This window comes from Camarhynchus parvulus, chromosome 1A (genome assembly GCF_901933205.1).
Source record: "Camarhynchus parvulus chromosome 1A, STF_HiC, whole genome shotgun sequence".
NCBI classification, from domain to species: Eukaryota; Metazoa; Chordata; class Aves; order Passeriformes; family Thraupidae; genus Camarhynchus; species Camarhynchus parvulus.
The window spans coordinates 25,409,909-25,429,392 of NC_044586.1; the positions used below are offsets into that span (position 1 = coordinate 25,409,909).

A 19,484-nucleotide genomic window follows, 5' to 3' on the forward strand; every position below is an offset into this window, starting at 1 on the left:
AATTTGCATCTAGCACTTCCTCCATTTGCTAACCAAACCAGCCTCCCCAGACAGCTCAAAACATCTGGGCCACATCCCTCACAAGTTCAGGTCAGAGATCACACAACGGGGCACAAGGCACAACAATAAAACAAGAGATTGACCCATGTACATGATTCTGCCCCTGGTTTCTACCTCCAAATCCCTATTGCAGTGGCTAAGCCCACCAAGCTGCACTGCAGAAGCCTTTGAGCACAGGGATTAAGGCAGACCCCTTTATTCCACTGCCACCACATCTGTGCACAGGGCATCCCCCAGGGCTGTCTGTGCTGTGTAAGTCCTGAAAAGCACTGCAGAGCTGCTGGAGGAGGAGAAGGAGGAGGCTTTTCCTGTGCCTTGCTTGCGGCTCCCAAATTTGTTGGTTAGATGCAGAGCCCTGTAAGGTGCAGAGGGAATTAAACTCCCCAGTGTACATAAGCTCCTGAAAAGTTATCCCTATAATTAGCTGTGTACACAGTGAGCGCAGTCACTGGGGACACTGCTTCTACTCTCAGGCTTGTTTGCAGAACCAGAACTTCATTCATGTCCTATTTTGTTTCCCTGCAGCACTGAGAAAGAGTCACGTCGCTGCGCCCAATTTCTGCAGCTGGCCAAGACAGACGTCAGGTACTCGTGCAGCAGGTCAGGGCCCCCACACTCTTTGATCTGGGCCACAGACAGATGTGCATGGCACTGGAAACACCTACGATGCTAAGACTGCTCACAGATGTCTCCCCAGAAGACCTCTCCTACTCTGTCAGACTGCAGAGAAAGGAATAAACCCTTCCTAGGGAGGAGCAAGCTATTGCTGTATAAAGGAGCAGTTCTCCAACTGAAGGAAAGTGAGCAGGGCTCTTGGCAGGAGGCACAGCCCTGCACATTCTAGGGCTGGCATAGAACCAGGAGTTCAGACCCATCACATACCACTGGCATGAGGATTCTGGAAGGCAGGTGTGAGTTTGCTCTGCCTGGGATCTGGGCCAGTAGGAGGTGAGCCATCTCTCATCCTCAGAGCTGTACTGTGACAGGGTCTAGGAGGGGACCCTCTGGCTCCCCGGTGTTTCAGAGGGCCTGATCCCTGTGCTCACACCTTCACACAGATCAGCACCAAAGCTGCTTCATTCACAAGTCATTCCAGCCCAGTGCTACCACCTCTGCTCATTCCCAGGGCAAAAGCAGCAAGGTATTCTGACACCTTAGATCCCTCCTCTCTCTCTGGGGCACAACCTTCAGCTCTTAGCATCTATACTGTACTTGTATAGTCTTTTATCAATGCACAAAAGCCAGAAGGGCATCCAGCAGAATTCAGACATATATTTTTATATTTTACCGCTGTACACACACTCATTCAAAAGGTCACCTGGGGCAGACAGCTGTCTTCCCTGGCCATACAGATGGTGAGAGCATGCCTTGCTCTGATCCACAGCAGCCTCTCCTGGGTAAGATTACTGACTGCAACATCTTAGGCTCATTCATTTTTGCTGCACCGTCTCAGACCTTCTTACCTGGTGCTGTTCTGGTCCCAAAGCTTCACAGGTATGTCCTGTCCTGGTCGAAATATCTATTGACAATGGGTCCATTTCCATAGAGAATGATTCTTAGCAATCAACCTGACTGGTTAGGCATTGCATCGGTTAAACTCAGATAAAGGAGGTTTTCTGAGCTTATTCACTCATAAATAGAGACTTTGTCCTTAAGTAAAAGACGAGGGGAGTGGGAAATAACATTTGCATAAAAATTCAGGCCATTCACTTACTGCTTTATTTAGTAAAATAAACGGAAAATTTCATGTGATATCAAGCAACAAACCTATTTGTAGTATGAGGCAAGGCTGACAGTGGATCCCAGCATAGCACCAAAACCCAAAAGAATGAGGGAAACAGATCCCTGGAACTACTAGCTTCACTTCTGATATTGTCATTTCACTGTGCCACCCTTTGCTCCAACAGTGGCACAGGAAAACATATTGTAGGACAATACCAGAGGTCCTGAAGTACTGAAAAAAGAGCTTTTGAGCCAACAAATGAGCAGAGAGAAGAGAGAAGAGATTCCTGGAGAGGACAGACAGCATGTATGTACATGGAATGATGATGGGAATCCATGACTGACTTGGCTCAGGAATTGCTGAGCTGTAGGGCTGAGTGAACTCTTCATACACCAGAAACAGACTCTGGCTACAGTCATCCTCTCGGCTGAGAAAGAATCAGAGTTCTTCATTGAGGGGCTTCTCCTTGGATTTGTCTTCCTTCTAAAACACATTAGAGGGATGAAATCAGATTTGACATTACTTGGTTTCTCAGCATAGGGATAAAGAAAACAAAATAACTCAAATGCCTCCCTCTGCTGTCTATGCCACTACCCTATCTCATTTTTGTCACACGACACAAAGACCCTGTGCTACAGGAGGATGAATTTTTGACAGAGAGAGAACTTATTAAACTGCATGAACATGAAGATTTAATTGTGCCTCTGCCAGTGGAGACCACTGGTAGAGTCCTAAGGCCCTATCTGTATACTCTGTTCTGTAGTCTTCCTGGTAGTTTTAATTTCAGAGAGACCGTGCCACTGGGTCTCTCTGACCTGCTCTCATATGCTGCCATCCACCACCTCCCCTCTCAGCGTCCAAAAGCACCCTTCACTTTGTCTCCCTAACAGTTCCCAAAAGATAGATGCTTCACAGAGACCTTCATACAGCTGCAGAGATCAGTGAATTCTTCTTGCTGTAGACTGGAAGGCAGAGGTCAATGAAGAAAGAGGCTCTGCAAAGACATCCACCTCTGCTCTGCCCAAAATCTAATGTTTCTCTGATATTCAGGTGGAAATGTACATGAAAGAGAAAGTGACAGGGATGGGGAGGAGTTCAAGGAACTGAAGTCACCTTCTCCAAGAGCCTGGTAAACAACAGCATCAGGGCCCCCTTTACCTTTGGCATTCTTTGTAGGAAACGATTGCAGAAGTCCTGCACACGCTCAATGGAGATGTCATTCACAGCCACCACTTCGTGCTCATCATCTGGGGTGTGGAATATAGCCAGAGCTGGCAGCTGGGACTTCTTCAGCTGGAAGTATGACAGTACTCGTTCATTGCTCTGCAAATTGCTGTCTAACAGGATAAAGAGGATCTGTGATGGAAATAGGAAAGAAAACGTGAGAAAAACAGAAGCTGAGATGGAGAACAGATCCCCAAACAGTGATCATATGAAGATTAATAGTGATATTTTGGTAAAGATTTTGAGAAAACCATCCATACTCTGTTAGGACAACGCTTTCCTTGGCCACTATCTAGCAGCTCCATGCAGTACATTTGTCTGTATTTTATCAAGTCCAGACTTACACTACCAAACAAAATGTCTTCTTTCACCTTCTTTAAAAATATATCTGCAGAACAACAGGAAGGGAGTCTCCACTCCTGTTCTCTCAATAGATAAGGAAACAAAATGTCTTTTATCTTAACAGCAAATGTCAAAGAAGCTGAATCCTTTACTTGCATATTATTTGGATAAGATGCTCACATCCTTGCCAGACCCAGTGTAAAAAGGGGTTTTGGTGTGGGAAGAATCAAATTTAATTGCAAGAATATGAGAATGAAGTACAGGGCATCAGGAACCTGCAAGGATAAGAACATGAGAGTACCAAAACCAAAGGACACATTGAAGTGAGCAGAAATGAGGATGCAAGGATTTGGGAAACAGAAGTTTTTGTCAAGACACTGATGTCCATACAGCCCAGCTCAGTGGAGCGTTCAGACCTGAGGAGAGAAGCTCAACATGAATAAGCCAAGATGAGAATGACCTACAGTCATTATCATAAAATTTATAAAAGAAAATAAATATAGCAGTTAAACAATTTAATCAGTGACCTGATTAAATAGAATCCCTCAGCAGATATGATTGAAGTCAATGAAGAAAACACCCAGCTAGCATGTGTAATTTTATCTTCTTTTTACCCTGTGCAATCTACTGGGCCTAGCATATTCAGTGTACCTATGGACAAGGCTATGGCTTCACTTACACAAGAAAATAAGAGCTTAAAAAAAAAGAAGCAATGTAATGTGAAGATTGTGTGCCCAGTTCCCAGGCTGTGACTCATGTTTTTCTTTTTTTTCAATGAAGAACACTCAAGTTAGTTCCAAACTTGTTTTCTTCTCTATAAATAAACTTCATAAATACTAAATTCTTTACTTATTAAATTTATGTTCTATAAAAAATATATCTGAAAACTTTCCTAGGCAACAGCCTATTGGGAAGGAGGGATATTTAGGCTGCTGTAAGGTTTAACTTCAGTTTTTTAGTGAAATACAGGAACAGGAACAGCACTTTCACTAGATATGTGATATTCATAATTTGTAATTTTTCTTCCAAAAGTCAGCTGTGCCCCAAGAGCAAAAAGCTAGTGAGCAGACAGGTGGTGGGGCACTTCTCCCAGAGCACTTAATTCATCTTTTTGCAGGATAAAACACCAAGCTAGAAAAAGGTCCCATATTTAAGGCTCACAGGTCTAGGGACATGATCTAAGAGGCTTTCAGATGGAACAGCAGTATGAAATGTTTTAGGGCTCTCTTTTCAACTAGATAGCTAGAAAGAGAGGCCAGTGTTGGAGGGAAGAACTTTCAGAGTGTCAGTGCAGTATTTTCATGGTGCATTCAACAGCTTTTGGGTTTCTCTATAAGAGAACTAGACAACAATATTTTTTTAATCAAATGTTAAAGAAGAAGTAACTAAAATTTAAAAAGTATTGTTGCATCACTTCCTATACAAAATCTCCACCACCTTTAAAGCAGATGAATAATATTTTAAAATAGTAACATGAATAAATGTTAGTCAATATTCTTCACTTAATCAAGCCTCCAGTCTTTGCTAAAACACCCAAAACTAAAAAGCTGTACATACTTTATCCGTGAATACCAAGAACAGAGTAAAATAAAAGAGCAAAAAAGGTTGAGGTTTAGAACTCTGAATGCTTTCTTCCTCACAGGAGCAAACAGAAACACACAAACAGGCCCCTCAGCTAGAGAGGCTGAGATAACATTGTCATTCAGAGTTCCTGACTTGGATCTCTCTCATAACTCCCATTTGGCTCACAGAGCTACAGTGTGCCAAAGCACAGCAAAGTTTCCTTTTCTGCCTACATTCAAAAAATACAGGAAAGACAGCAATTGCACTTGGCCACTGTAGCTCATAAGAAGACACCTTAATGCCTATGAGAATGGTGCATTCCTGGGAGGTCTGTGACATGGGATGGGTCCTCCTTCAGCAGAAGGGCCCATCTATGTTAGTTGTGCTCCAGGAGTCCTGCCAGACTGGTCTCAGGGTCACACCTGTGGAGCAGAAGGGAGGATGTGCTGGCCCAGAGGCCACTAGCACTGGAAGCATGATCTCCACAGCAGCTGAAAGCCAAGAAAATTTCTCAGTTGTCACATTTCCATGACAGATGCCATGGTTCTTGTGGTACTGGAATTTTCTCATGAGGAATTTATTTTGTTCTGAGATTCCCAGTCAGCTCCAATCATAAAGAATGAACACAGTAACCATGGAAAATTATATTGACCACGAGGCAGGATTCACATTGCCTGACCTCTGCCATCCAGATCCTAATCTCATCTCAGCCAGTCATCTACATTACCTATACAATAAACAGGGACAGGCACTTTATTCCACCCATCTTAGAAGGGTGGAAGGAAGCATATGCCTGTCCTTCTCTCTCTATGCTAAAAAGAGCCTAAAACCTTCACTCAGATGACCTACCAAAGCTAGAAGTCACCAAAAACAAATCCCACTTATAATGACAACTATAATGTCACTGCTAGAGATCAGTTAGTTCCATCCCAAACAGAAAGTTCCCTTTCCATTTCATACCATCCTGTACAACAGCTGGTTGGGTGTTTTAAATTCTGAGATTATTTCCATGATTTTTTTTCATTGTGTAGCAATCTTCCTGCCTGTGTTCAGAGATCTGCTGCTTCATGCAGTGAAGGAGATCCCGCATTAATGAGAAATTCCTTCACACAAAATGTCCCCTTCACACATGATATTTTCTGTGCACTGTCACTTGCAATAAACCACCTTTTATAAATTTTGTACACTGGTGCTGTCGTGATGTCTTAACAACTTGATTCCTAGTCCAGTGCTTTTAGAACATCAAGTTGGTGGTAGATACTAAGATATGGAATGATGTTATTGCCCAGGGAATTAAAGATAATTGAAAATAGCACTGCAGTGATAGAAACCAAATTGCCATTATTTAGTTTTTCCTCCAACAAAGACAAACAGAAAGGATGGTCAAGTCTTATATGCAGTTTTTTACTTTGAACTTCAGAGAGAGAGCTGAAGTTCACTGTTTTGTATAAGCAAAAAGATCAAATTCTGATGTCTGAGTAATTTCCTACATCATAGTGCATCAAAGCAAAACAAAAACACCAGTCATGAATTAAAAAAGAAAGACAGCTATAAAAACAACTTTACTGCAGATATCTATTAAGTGAGATAAAAAGTCTGTATTTACAGACTTCTCTGTTTATGGCTAAAAAAGGCATCTCTAAATATTATCTCTCTCAGCTCTGGAGCCATCAGTGTCTGACAAGAAGAATAAAAGTTGTACGAATAACTGTCTTCAAGAGAAAGGGCATCATCTTTTCATTTCCATGGAAGAACTCCTGAAGGACACCAGGAGTTTCTCAAAATGCATTTCTAAATGGACCTACATCTAAATTAAAAGGGAGTTTGCAAACATCCCTACCCAAATCATTTTGACATTGGAAACCAAATATGTCAGCTGCAACAAAAGCTGCTTTTGTTATTCCCAACATCACCTTGTTGAGACTTCTGCAAACACCCATGAGTTACACCAGCTGTAATTATCATGTTAGAAAACTGAATATAAGTATTCTAGTTTGGCTCGGCAATGCAAACCCTGACATCTCCTTTCCAGTGCATTTCCTTTCCTTGCCTGGACTCTTGGCAGTACTTTCTCAAATAAGCACATATTTGACTGAAGATCTAAAAAGACTGGTGGATTTATTCCCACAGCTGCAGTGCTCTGAACTCTGTTAGCTGTTATCCACCCACAACTGTTTCTCAAAAAGTGCTAGAAAAGTACCATATTTCTTCTTATTGTGGTCAGCTTCTGCTGGTTTAACATCATCTATGATTTGCATTTTTGTCTCCAACATTTTACAGGGCTCAGGTTCCACAATAAAATCTAGAAAATTTAGACTGCCTCCACTGTTGCTCCAGGTGCAGTTCAGACTGTTTTCAAATGAAAGTCCTCACCATCCTGCCTCATGGATCCTCCAGCTGAAAATTTCAGCTGTCCCTCAGGCAGAAGTGAAAATATCATAAACCAGAGGTGAAAGGACCATAATCCAGAAACTAACAGATGAATCACCTCCTCATGATCCATTAAAGGTTGGACTCAATAATCTTAAAGATGTTTTCCAACCTCAGTTATTACACCATTCCATGGTTTTCCTTCACTCTTTGGGGTCAGTCACCCAGCAGCAACTCCTCTTCATCTCTCTGTCCATGTGACAAGTTTCTCTTTTCCCTCCCACTGGTGATGCCAATGACAAGGACTGCTCTTTGATCAGCATGCAGCAGAGATGTGTGACACGATCAGTACCCCTTCTCCAGCTTGGGATCCTTTCTGAGGCTCTGTTTGTGTTCTACTGGCTTGTGGAAATGCTGCAACACACACCAAGTACCCCCAGTCTGTTCTGGCACTCTGCAGTCACTGTAGAGCAGTGCAGGATGCAGTGGAACATGCTCACAGGAGCCTGAACATCTCTCCACTGCACAGCAATGATTCCTTGCTCAAACCACTGGTAGCACTGACCCCTCAGCACAAACAAACCTTTCACCACTATCCCACAGGACAGGAGTTATTCACTGGTAATCCTGAACAAAATTCAAGTCAAGAGTCTTGCTTTTATTCTCAGACTGAAAGCTGCTGAAAGGCAAAATCTAATCAATACTTATTTTGAGGCAAACCTCAATTAACTTGGTAGTTCCAACAACACATAACTTCACAAAGGAAAATTAGCCAGCAGGGATCTTCATGGTATTGTGCAGTGGAATACTGATACCCAAACTAATTCAGGACTTTCTATATGGCAGAGCAATGGGGACAAACCTAAGTGGGCATATCACTCTGCTTACTCCTTACTATCCAGACCTAAAATCCAAGCAGAGGGATCTTAGCTCTCTCCCACTGCTTTCCAGGAGGGCAGTCCAAAACACAATTTGCTCCTCAGAGTGCCACTCCTTCAGGGAAAAATAATAATAGTGAAGTAATAACTTATTAGACTCTAGGTCACTTCATCTTTGTGTCCTCAAGTACCACAGCAATAAAGTGGAAATAATTAGTCAAATCCCCACATCTTTAATGTTTGTACTTTACTCTGGCAAACTTGTTGACTGATTCAGTTGGAAATGTTCCTGAACAAATAAAAAACCCCTAGATCTGGCTTGCTGAGAATTCATAAATTGTCTGAACTTCAGTACAACATTTTATCCAATGTTTTGTGAAGTATTTCTAGGAAAATTATAGCTATTTACTCAGATCTAGGCAAGTCACATGAAAACAAGATGCAGCTGCATCAGCAATGGATAGTGACGCTAAACAGCATTGTGTTGGAAGAAATAGCTGCTAGGTGGAGACCTGTATCAGACGCTGCTTCTCAGGGAAAACAGTGTTAATTGTGTCACTTTAACACACATCTCACAATAGATAAATGGAATTTTACAGATAAATGAGTTTTCTTTTATAACTACATATTCATCAAAGCAAAACATTTTTGAAGAGACCTTTTGATTTTGATGCATATTTTCTGCCTAGTCTCTTGCAATGGTTAGGAAAGATGTAAAGGTTCCAAAGCAGTCCTGCCATAAGCAAGTCTCAAGACTTCTGAGATTGCATGGATCTGAGATGGTCCCTGGATTCAAAGGTGAGGGTATACTTGATTTATAATCTGTTCCTTCAATACCAAAACCAGATGCATACAGATATTCTAGTTATCAGATCCCAAATCTTTCCAGCTCCACACTTCCCAGAGGAAGACCTCTTAGTGCCTCTCAGCTCATCCTTCCCCGCTTCTCTGACATTCTGCCCCCTCCCATCTGCTGTTCTCCCTTGCCACAAACGCCTTCCTGTTGCTCCCAATCCTCCTTTGCTTGCAAGTTCATTCCTCTGCTCCTTGGACAAAAATTCCACTGTAATCCAGCTGCTGCCAGAGAAGCAGACAACGGAGAATTTACTATTTGGGGAGCTCTGTTCCCAGAGGGTTGAAATTCAGGCAAAATTTCTTTGAAACACCTCATCTATCTCATCACCTTATTGTGGGAAATCGAAGCAGCCTATTTGCAGTTCCTTTAAAATAGCCATTTCCAGAAGTGAAAGGGTTAAGAAGCACTGACATTATTTGCTATCTGGTCACTTATATAAGCTGCCTTGGCGTCCTGCAGGCTGTAGATACAAATTCATCTCTCACATCAGTAGAGCACAACTGTTGCCAGACTGAAGAGCAGCAGCTGTGTGTCCTCTCCCAGTACAAGGGAACAAAACTGGGCTAAAAGCAACAAAGGCCCCGATGTTTCACCAGGAGAGCAGAGAGCAGGATACAGAGGGGATTAACCCCATGAGGTGGCAAATTGGGAAAAGGTGAACAGAACCAGCCCGTCCATTTTATTATCCAGATAATCCTCTTTTCCTGCTACTTGACCTTTGCTCTCATAATTCACAGAGGAGATCATGCCCTCCCCATTCATGGCAGAAATCACTGGGTTTTCCCCTCCGCACAGCCCCTGTTTCTCTCTGTTTGGACTCACCTTGCCCTTGTAGAGCTCTGCTGCCGCCCGGAACTTGCGCATTCGCTCGGGGTGCTTTGGAGACATCTTGTCCGTGATCAGGAGGAGGTTAAACTGCAGTGAGCTCTGCATCACACCTATTGCTGTCTGCCCAGCACAGAGGGAGAAACACAGGCAAGGAGATTGGGAACGCTCAGTTGGCATTGGATGCAGTGTCAGTGGGACATGGCTCAGCTGTGGCTTCTTTGCAAATCAGCATCACAAACAGGACAGATTTCTTTAAAGCAGGGGGATCCAATCTGGATTCTTTGCAGAAGCTCTTAACCCTCTGGCTTTGCTCATTCTCCAGACAAGAGTCTGAAGACCACAAAGATCCATCACTGGCCTTAAGACAGTGACTAGGCAAGAGGAGTAGGAGTAGGGCAGAATACAGGAAGACTAAAGATGTGAAAAGCAAGGCCAGCAAACACTGAATATAAGGGTGTCCTAAATCGCTGAGGTCCAGCACTTGTCTGAAAAACGAGCAAGAAAGTGGGAAGGATTTGTGGTGTCAAGGTTGGTGTTTGTCCTTATTTTCTTTCTGTAGTGTTACACTCTATGTAAGACCGGGATGAGTTCACAGTTTCAGCAGCCTGAGGGCCTGGACACTCCTGAGTGCTGGGGTTTAAAATTGTGTCTGCTGTCCCATGGTGAGAGAACACCCTGGGCAAGGGCCAGGTGGGCACTGCACACTGGCTTTCTGTGAGGGACCAGGGCTGGCACTGCCCAAGAAGCCACAGCACCATCTCCATGAACCCTCTCACTCCTCATCTCACTTCTTCTGTCTGCTTCCTGCAGGCCTGCAGCCTCTCCCTCAAATTAAACAGAAGAGGGGCCAGACCTGCTTCCTCCCTAGTGCCACCGAAACCACAGAGGCACAGCCTGTGCAGCTCCCCGCCAGTGGGAGCAGAAAGTTTCCACATGCTCCAGGAGTAACAAGGAAGGGGTCAGGGAGTGCATGCTGGCAAGGGCCGTGAATAACAGAGCTTCTAGACTTTGGCAGACGGGACTCTGCTGTTTGCTTCATATTTATCAGATATTTTGTATCCCTTCACTTTTCTGATGGCGTGCAGCTGAGGTGGGGAACAGTGGAGAGGTTGCAAGCTAAGCTGGGAAGCGTTGGAGGACCTCATGGGAGAGGAGGAGGCTGAAGGTGAGGATGAAGCCAGCCAACACCAAGCCCCTTGACAGGGCTGGGTGAGAGCAGACAAGGAGGGAGCAGCTCCGCACAAAGGTGTGCTTGTCCACACAGCCTTGTGCGAGAGCAATCAGCAGAGCTCATCAGCAGGGCTGCATCACATCTGACTGGCCTGAAAAGCCCACAGGGTAAACATGGCCTAAAAATTCCTAAAGTATGTGGGAGAAACAGTAAGGGCCCCAGGATGGGGAGAGGAGCTCTTGGCAGCACTTGGTGCGAGCCATGTGACCCCATTATCCGCTGACCTGCAGCATGTTTGGATGCAAACAGCATATGCACTGGGAATAAATATTTATGAAAAACCAAGCTACCTTAGGGAAGCTGGGAGGGCTTTGGGCCAGGGACTGCAGGAGGCACTGTTAATTGCAGCACCTTGATAGAGCTCCAGAGAGTCTGGAAAAAAACCTGTAACAACATCTGTACTGACATCAGGGTGGAGGGGACCAGCTGAACAGCTGAGGAATTCTCAGCCAGGGAAACAGCCTGGGTGCCAAACAGGACACCATGCAGCAAGAACCCAAAGCATCAGCAGAAATACGTCAAGAAAGAGACATTGTCCCATGAACCCATGAATTGCAAAAGGATCTAATGGGGGCTCCAAGGTTTCAGAAGGTCTGGGAAGTTACAAAGATGAGAACATCGTCCCTGCTGATGTGACGTGGGTATTCTTAAAGGGCTGTTAGGCCAGTGGAGCAGGATATAGCAGGCCCCAGAAATATTTTGTGATTTCAAAATTTTCCCTTTCGAAGATGAAAAACCTTTTTTTTTTTGTTACAGAAAAAAAACCAACAAAGTCCTACCATATTTCACAACGGGAAAAGATATTACTTTTCAAAACAAAATACTCTCCTACTGGTGGGTTGCAACTGAAGTGACTGAATGCATTGGGTTTTCTTAGATGATCCTTGAGTTTATCCTGAAAAGGTATAGCTCTGCAACAGGTTGGGCCATTCTTCCCTGATACAAGCTGAGCTTGGTCAGCACTGTTATAGCTATCCAGAAGGCCACAAAATACCCCATCAGCCATGATAAAGTCTCAGCCTTGCAGCAACTGGGGCTTCTAATACCTATTGACTCCACAGCAATGAGACCAAGGAACCGCTAAGATTTCAGAAGAACCTAAATCCTTGGTCAACCTCTACAGCAGGGAGGAGTGCTGGGACCCTGCCACTGCCAGTCAGATGGGTGAGCCAGTGAAGATGGCCAACATGGAAGCATTCTAAGCCTGATTTTGTGTGTGGTTGGTTGGTTGGTTGGTTTGGTTGGTTGGTTGGTTTGTTTGTTTGTTTTCTGGTGGTAGTTGTTCTTGAACTGATGAATTCTGGAGGAACAACAGAAGGGATGGGAAAGATTTTGCTTGGGAAGTTCCCAACCCATTCTTGAATATGCATTCAAATATCTGGGCTTACATCAAGCCCTATGTGCTGAGTGATGCATAAATCCTGCCTTCTGAGATCAGGTCGTTTGAGCTTCCATGTTTCTCAAGGATCATCAAAGAGAGGGCATTCTGGCTGAGCTGGCTCTGCGGGCTTGGCACAACATGACAAATATCCATGGGAGGAAGCAGTACTGCCTGCAGAGTAGTAAGAAATGGAGTTCTCTGCCCCTCAACATCCCAAATTTACTGGAAAGCCAAAGGAACTGCAATGAGTCCCTTCCTCTCCCACCTCACTCATGCCCCAGCAAATCTGCTTCCAGCCCACATGTGGAGCAGCAGTGAAGAGCTGTGTGACTTCCCCAGTCCCACCTGCACTGTTGCTCTGACCCTCACATCCATCTGGATATGCAAACTGGGGCCAGAGGGCACCATGAGAGGAAGGCCAAGCGCAGGGTGAGGATGCAGGGAGCTGGTGTTTACCACAGGGTTGTACTCTGTCACCAGGCGGAGCTCGTTCATGCGAACGAAGCGGGTCAGCTTCTTGGCATCGACCTCTCTGCTGCTCATGTCCAGATCCCGCCGGTCATTGTCTACCTGGAGTCAGGCAAAGACACCTGCAGTCACAGCTGTCCTCTCCTCCCAGCACCTCCTCCAGAGGCACTGGTTGCCCTCACTCACAGAGACATCCACCCCTGGGACACCACCATCCTCTCTCCCCCACTGCACAATCCCCACCTCTTCCCATCACCACTCCTGGAGGTCTAGAATCTACAGGAACGAGCCTGCTCTTTGGGATAAGGATCTCCCAGCCTTCTCCAGCCTCCCAAGGACAAGCCAAACTCATGGTATAATAGAAATCTCTGAGGACTCTAGACATCCCTACACTACCAGCTCTCAATGCACTGGAAACAGGGAGAATTAGCTGACAAACTATTCTAGGCATTGTGGAGAGAGGCCATTAAATAGTCTAACTCCTCACATCAATACTGGCTTTATGTCCCTTTTAAACATCTTCATCTGCTTATTCTGTTTCTTCTACAAGTAATAAACATTGGCATCGCCCGGTATGGAATTCCTGGAAACATTGTGCAAGCAGGAAATCTCTCCAATAAAAAGAGGATTTTTCTTCCAGTACAGCAGGAAAGAAAAAAAAAGAAAAAAATATTAAGGCCAGCATATTTCAGCTTTAGAGGAAAATTCATCCTGCCACACATCTCCCCACACTTCATCCCCTCAAAATGATGTGATTTTATTGAGATTTTCATGACCTGATAAACAGGAAATAAGCAGGCAACCACTGAATGATAGCAATACACTAGAGTTTAAGGGCAGAGTTCCTGTGTAGTACCACCATAGGATGTGATGGAGTTAAGCTGTGGAGGCAGTGGTCTCTGACATGAAGTAGGATCAAAGTTTGGGATTTGAAAGCCATTGATACACATGTTGAATGAGGTTCTTGGGGCTGAGAAGCAGTCCACATGCACACCTCAGATTTTATTCTCTGCATGTGGACAACCTCTGAAAGCTCTTGTGTTAGTTTTTCCAGTGGTGTGCAGACATCTAAAGTAATTTTTGCTGTTCTGTGGTCATTGGCAAGGTCTTTGATACCAGTCACCCGCCCTGTCTGACAACACAAGCTGGTGATTTTCAGACAGTGTGGCATGATTCCTCTCACTGGTTTTCCTCCTGCATAACATGAAAGGGCAGCTCTGCTCAAGTAAATAAGATCAGGACAGTGCAACACCTGGGTGGCTGAGATCAGACTGGCCTTGAGAACCAGTCTAAAGCAGCTTGGACTCTACAGAAAGTCTTCTCTTGGCTTTCATGGCCTTCTGGAAAACTCTGACTTCCATTTGGGGATAATAACATCTTGAATCAGCACTCAACATTTATGTTTTTAAGAAAATAAGGCTGGAAACTAGCCTGCATTTAATAGTTGAAGCTCTAGTCAAAATGTCTTTATCACTCCATATAATTAGGTGGTTAGCATCTGTTAACTATGTTCTTTTTAGGTCTATCAGGATTTCTTACTCGAATAAATCTGTTTCTTTCCCCTATTTACAAAGAAGTCTCATCAGTTGACACAGTCCCTCCTACTAATGTAATTATGGTTTAAACTTCTAAGCATTGTGTTTCATACATTGCAAAGGCAAAGAAAAAATTAATTTATGCCTCTGATTCACTTCTATCCTGGTGACACATCTTTGTATCCTTCAAATGAGTATTTCATTCCAAGTTCCTGTATCCGTTCTTTTAAAATTCCTTTTTATCTCTGACCTCTTACTCCTACACATTATTCATCACAGGATAAAAGAAAAAATAATGTGTCTGATAATTTAAGAAAAACTGACAATCAGACAAGTGAATTGTCAACCATATTTGAACCTGACTAGTGCATTATTTTCTTGGCTGTTTTTTTTTTCCATATTAAAGAAGAGTTCAGTTGCAAAAACTTGGCTCTGAACAAAGAATATTCAATATAATACAAATTCCAACAATCCAAACAATTTATTCTATCAAACTCTCTTCCAGTGCAGCCATCCTCACTATCTGCACAGTGCAAAAACAAAGGATCTTTTCAATATTTTTGGAAGAAAACCACAATGACTAAGAACCAAAACTGAAATGGGTGTTGCTGAAAATTGCAACATCTAGCAAATAAAAGGTTAAATAAAAGGATCTGCCTAACTATTGCTCACTCTTAGATCATTCTTTTTTAATTATTTGGATAATATCAGTGGTAAACATGGTGCAGGAAATGGTGAGGGGGAAAAAGAGAACAAACTGTCCAATCTTTGTACAAACTGGGTCTAGAACTTGGCCAAGCTGCCATATTTAGTTTCCCTAGAACACGTGGTGTGTACCCATTTCTCCCCACCTCGAGCACTTAGAGGTCTGGTGTCACAACACTTCACTGGCTTTTAGGACATCTTGTGCTGCCTGGGGCCCCATTCCTCTTCAGACACACCTGCCATGCTTGTGCAAGAAGGAGCAACGTGGGGAAATTGATGTAACCAGTAGAATACTTGCTTTTAGCTCTTCTTGGTACTTTTGCAGCAAGCACATGGCTCTTCCCAATGTCATCTCCTTAAATTTCAGCAAATATAGCTACATTGAGGCTACACTGAGCTACCTGCACTTAGAGCTGGAATCAACAGAGATATGATCTAGCACAGCATCCATCCCTAAAAAACTCCAAAGCAAGATTTCTAATGCCTAAAGCATATTTAGGAAATTAGTCTGCAAACCACAGTGTAGGGTGGCACAGCATCTCTTAACTGCAGAGACCTAGTCTGGATGTGTTTTCTGTCTCATTGGAAAAGTTTTGTACCCTAGGAGACAGCTTTGCCTGCCTGAAGCGACACTTGCCAAGTTTTGGCATCAAGCCTGCTGTGTTGATCCATTGTGACATGACTCTAGACGCTTTTCATGTGTCTCAGGACCCTTTCCAAAACCACAGAAACCCCATCCAAGTTAATGCCAAGCTCTGGGCAGGTCATGTAGAAACATAGGCATTGCTCTTTGCAGAGCTCTGGGTGCTGAACTAGATCGGTAGGGAAACACCTAAAGAGGAGAATGTTACCAGGTGTAATTTACGCTCTGTGTCTCAATGACAGGCACTCTGCAGTTGAAAAGCAAAAGCCCACTTTGGGGCAAGAAGAGGGATGTACTTTGAGGTGGGCAGGCAGCCTGACTGCCAATGAGAACCCTATTTTTGGCTTGCCCTAAGGAGAGATGAGTTTTATGCTTTTTACCGCTGTACGCACTCGTCCCACCCACACCAGCGCGCTGGGGGACCCGGAGCCAGACTCTTATGCTGGAGATGCAGGTTTCTGCCTGGCAGCGTGTTCCGGGAGGGAGCGGCCCGTGATGCCCCCCGGCCCCGCCGCGGTCCCACGCACCGTGCGGAACAGCACCACGGTGTTCTCCGCGGCGCCGTAGTGCGACAGCACGGCCTCGCTGCTGCTGAGCCCGAACGGCACCTCCGCCACCTGTCCGGCCGCCCGGCGAAACTGCTCCGCTCCGGGGCTCTGCGGGTCCTGCGGGGCACAGCAGGGACGGTGAGGGGCCGAGCCCGAACCGGCACCGGCCCCGGCACCGGCAGCGGGCGCGGGCGGACCGAGCGCGACACCTGCCGGCCGCTCTGTCCCTGCGGGAGCGACCGCCGCCGCCACCTCCTGCGCGGGCGGGATGCTCCGGGATCCAGGAACCCGCCAGGAGGGTGCTGAGCCCTTGGGAACTCGCCAGAACAAGAACATAGGTGTCGTTTAAAACAAACAAACAAACAAACAAACAAATATATATATATATATGCATGTATATATAAGTGTGTGTTTCTAAAACATATACATATATATAAACGTCGCCATTTTTATGCTAACCTTGATTCTAGATTAAATTTTGAACACCTTGCCTTATCAGTATCATGGTTCCTTTTAAAAGGACATCTTAGGTACATCTTGTAAAAAGTAGTGAATTCAGGTACATCAAAGGATAGAGATGTGCAATTTCTCAGTATTTTGAGGTCCGTTCTCTTTCTTGCAGAGAGCATTAACTACCGCAATCCTTTGCCTGTATTAAAGCCTTCCTTGCTGTTCCCATTCCCAACTTTTTAGTGATGTATTTTTGATACTTCTATTTATTGGATATAAATTCTCAAGACATGGTCTCTGCTTGGAAATTGGTTTGTTTTTCTTTTTAGTTTGAACTGTCAGCTCAGCTGTTTGTGAGCCCAGAGAGAATGGAAAACAAAATTCTTTGTTCGTTCCAAAGAAAAACATCTCTCATGACCTGTTTGGGAAATGCCAGTGCATCAACACTGCTCTGGTGAGAGCGCTAAAGCCGAGGGTGGGAATAATCTCGCTGAGTTTTGGAGCATTCCTGGGAAACCTGGGGTTTAATCAGGCTGAGCACAGCCCTTTCTCAGAGACACACAGGGGTTTCTGGAGCAGTGTGCTGTGTTTCCATCACGGCATGCTGTTCCCAGTCAGGGAGGCCGTGCTCATTATACGGGAAGCTTGCCGAGCCACATTCTGCAGTGAACTGAGAGGCTGCAGCAGAGAAGTAATTCATGGTGAGCGGAGAACATGGGCTTTATTTAGATGAATATGCTTTCAGGCCAAGAGCCAAGCCTTCATGGCACACATACGTTTTTATCTGCTGTTCAAATGCAGCCCGGCCGTGCTTCAGGTGCCGAATGCCCGAGATGTGGCTGCCCTGTGCTCCTGGCACTGGGGCTGCACGGCAGCAGCTCCTGTCTGCCTCTGAAGAATGCAGTCCTGCAGAGGGAGGCCACTGTGGCACAGGACACAAGGAGCCGTGTCCATTCTGTAGCTCAGGAGGAGGCTCTGGTGCAGCTCTGCCTAAGGCCCAGCAGCCGCCCTCGGGGAAGGAGGCAGCTCAGCGCTTTCGTTCTGCGTGTGCAGATTGCCTGGCTGCTTTGCACTGCAGCTTTAGAGCTGCAAGAGCAACCCCCAAGGAGCTCCAATCGCCTGCAGGCACCAAAGTGGAGGCGGCTGGTGCTCTGTGATCAGTGCTTACAAGGCCCTGGAGCATAAGCCTCCTGCACTCACAGCTCAAGGACTTGTTGCTGCCGCACTGCACAGGCAGCACCATCAGTCCTCCACATCAGTCCTCACTCACTCTGTGCTGGGCTGGGACATGCCACTGCCCTGTAACAAGAGCACGATGCCCTCCCTAGACTGCCCTCCAGCCCCAGGCACAGGGCAGGAGGAGGAAGGTGCTTGCAGAAGGATCTGGTTTTGAAAGTCTGAAGCCTTCTCTGACATGGGCCAGTGTGTGGACAGCAGAAGAGCAGAACAGAGCTCAAAGAAAACATGGATAAAGGTGCAACTTGGGGACTTAAAAGTGATAAGGATCCTATTAAAGAGGCCTCTGTTTTACAGTGCTGTAGCTCAATAAATATTTTCCTTTTATTTTCTGAGGAAAAATACTCATGCCATTTGGCAGGGCAAGGGACTCGTAGTTGTCACTCACCTTTGAATTCTGTGGAATTTAGATAAAAAGGACAGAAGTCTCAAGGGTATCTGCTCTGGGGAACAAAGAAGTGAAACAGAGACCATGCCTACATCCTCCCCACGAAGAGGCTGCAGCCTGAGCCCAAACTCTCTCAGACTTTGGTGGCCCTGCGCTATCACTTCTCCCTGAGACTTGGCTTCCTCATCCCCATCACACAGGCAGTGCTTTCCTCTGTCTTTGCTGACTACAGCAAATACCTGACATTCCCATTCACCCCTCACCAACACTGTTTCTCTACCATGTGCATTTCTTTGTTCCTTCTCCTACAGCATTGCCCTCTCTCCTGCTCCAGGGCTCCTACAACCTCCTTCATCTTCCTCCCTTTTCCTCTCCTTTTGCATGCACAGACCAAATTCCCTGAGCTCTCTCTGCCACCCATCACCTAATCCCTCCACATGCCTGCCACAGCCCCAGCACTGTGGGCACTTTTTGGGACAACAGCTGCTTTGGCAGGTGTTTACACCACATCCACCCTCATGCTCTCATCAGGGTGGGATAGAGCTCACAGCTGGCAGAGGGGAGATGCTCAGAACACACCTGGAAGAATCCAATGACTGCCACCTCTGCACCACTGATGAAGGCTTCGGCATCTGGGATGCTGTTTAACAGGATAGGTTTGTCTTTGGTGCTGGCTGTGCCTGCAGAGCAAAGGTCAGGGTTGGGCAGAGTGTACACAAGGAGTAGCTCAAAGATGATCCCCCCAACACACACACAAGCATCCCAACCTTACAAACCCACCCACAAACCTCTCTTGCAAGCTCAACATGCCTTGGATAAGGAGGACTCCCTGAAGCAGACTTTCCCCAAGGCAGGAAGAAAGCTCACTTACTGTGGGATGCAGAGTCACTCCCTCCAGCACACCCTGCCGGGGAGCACCTGGTAAGCAGGATGGCAAAGAGGCACGGGAAGATGGATGTGCCCGTGGCACCAGCTCGCCCTCTCCTCGCCATGCCAGCCTGCTCCAGTGCTCTCCTTGGTGAGAGACACGTCAGCTGCTGTGGGGACCCACAACC

General features: G+C 45.5%; 1 protein-coding gene across 1 annotated transcript; it reads right to left on the bottom strand.

The window, feature by feature from the left end:
• Positions 1-2,221: 2,221 nt before the first annotated feature.
• Positions 2,222-19,421, bottom strand: ERP27 (endoplasmic reticulum protein 27). Its single transcript, XM_030959833.1, has 7 exons — positions 19,301-19,421; positions 19,009-19,109; positions 16,335-16,472; positions 12,913-13,026; positions 9,839-9,964; positions 2,942-3,139; positions 2,222-2,266 (listed from the first exon to the last, which is right to left on the bottom strand). Exons 1-7 carry the CDS (start codon positions 19,419-19,421, stop codon positions 2,222-2,224), a joined length of 843 nt encoding a protein of 280 aa, XP_030815693.1.
• Between the last annotated feature and the right edge of the window lie 63 nt (positions 19,422-19,484).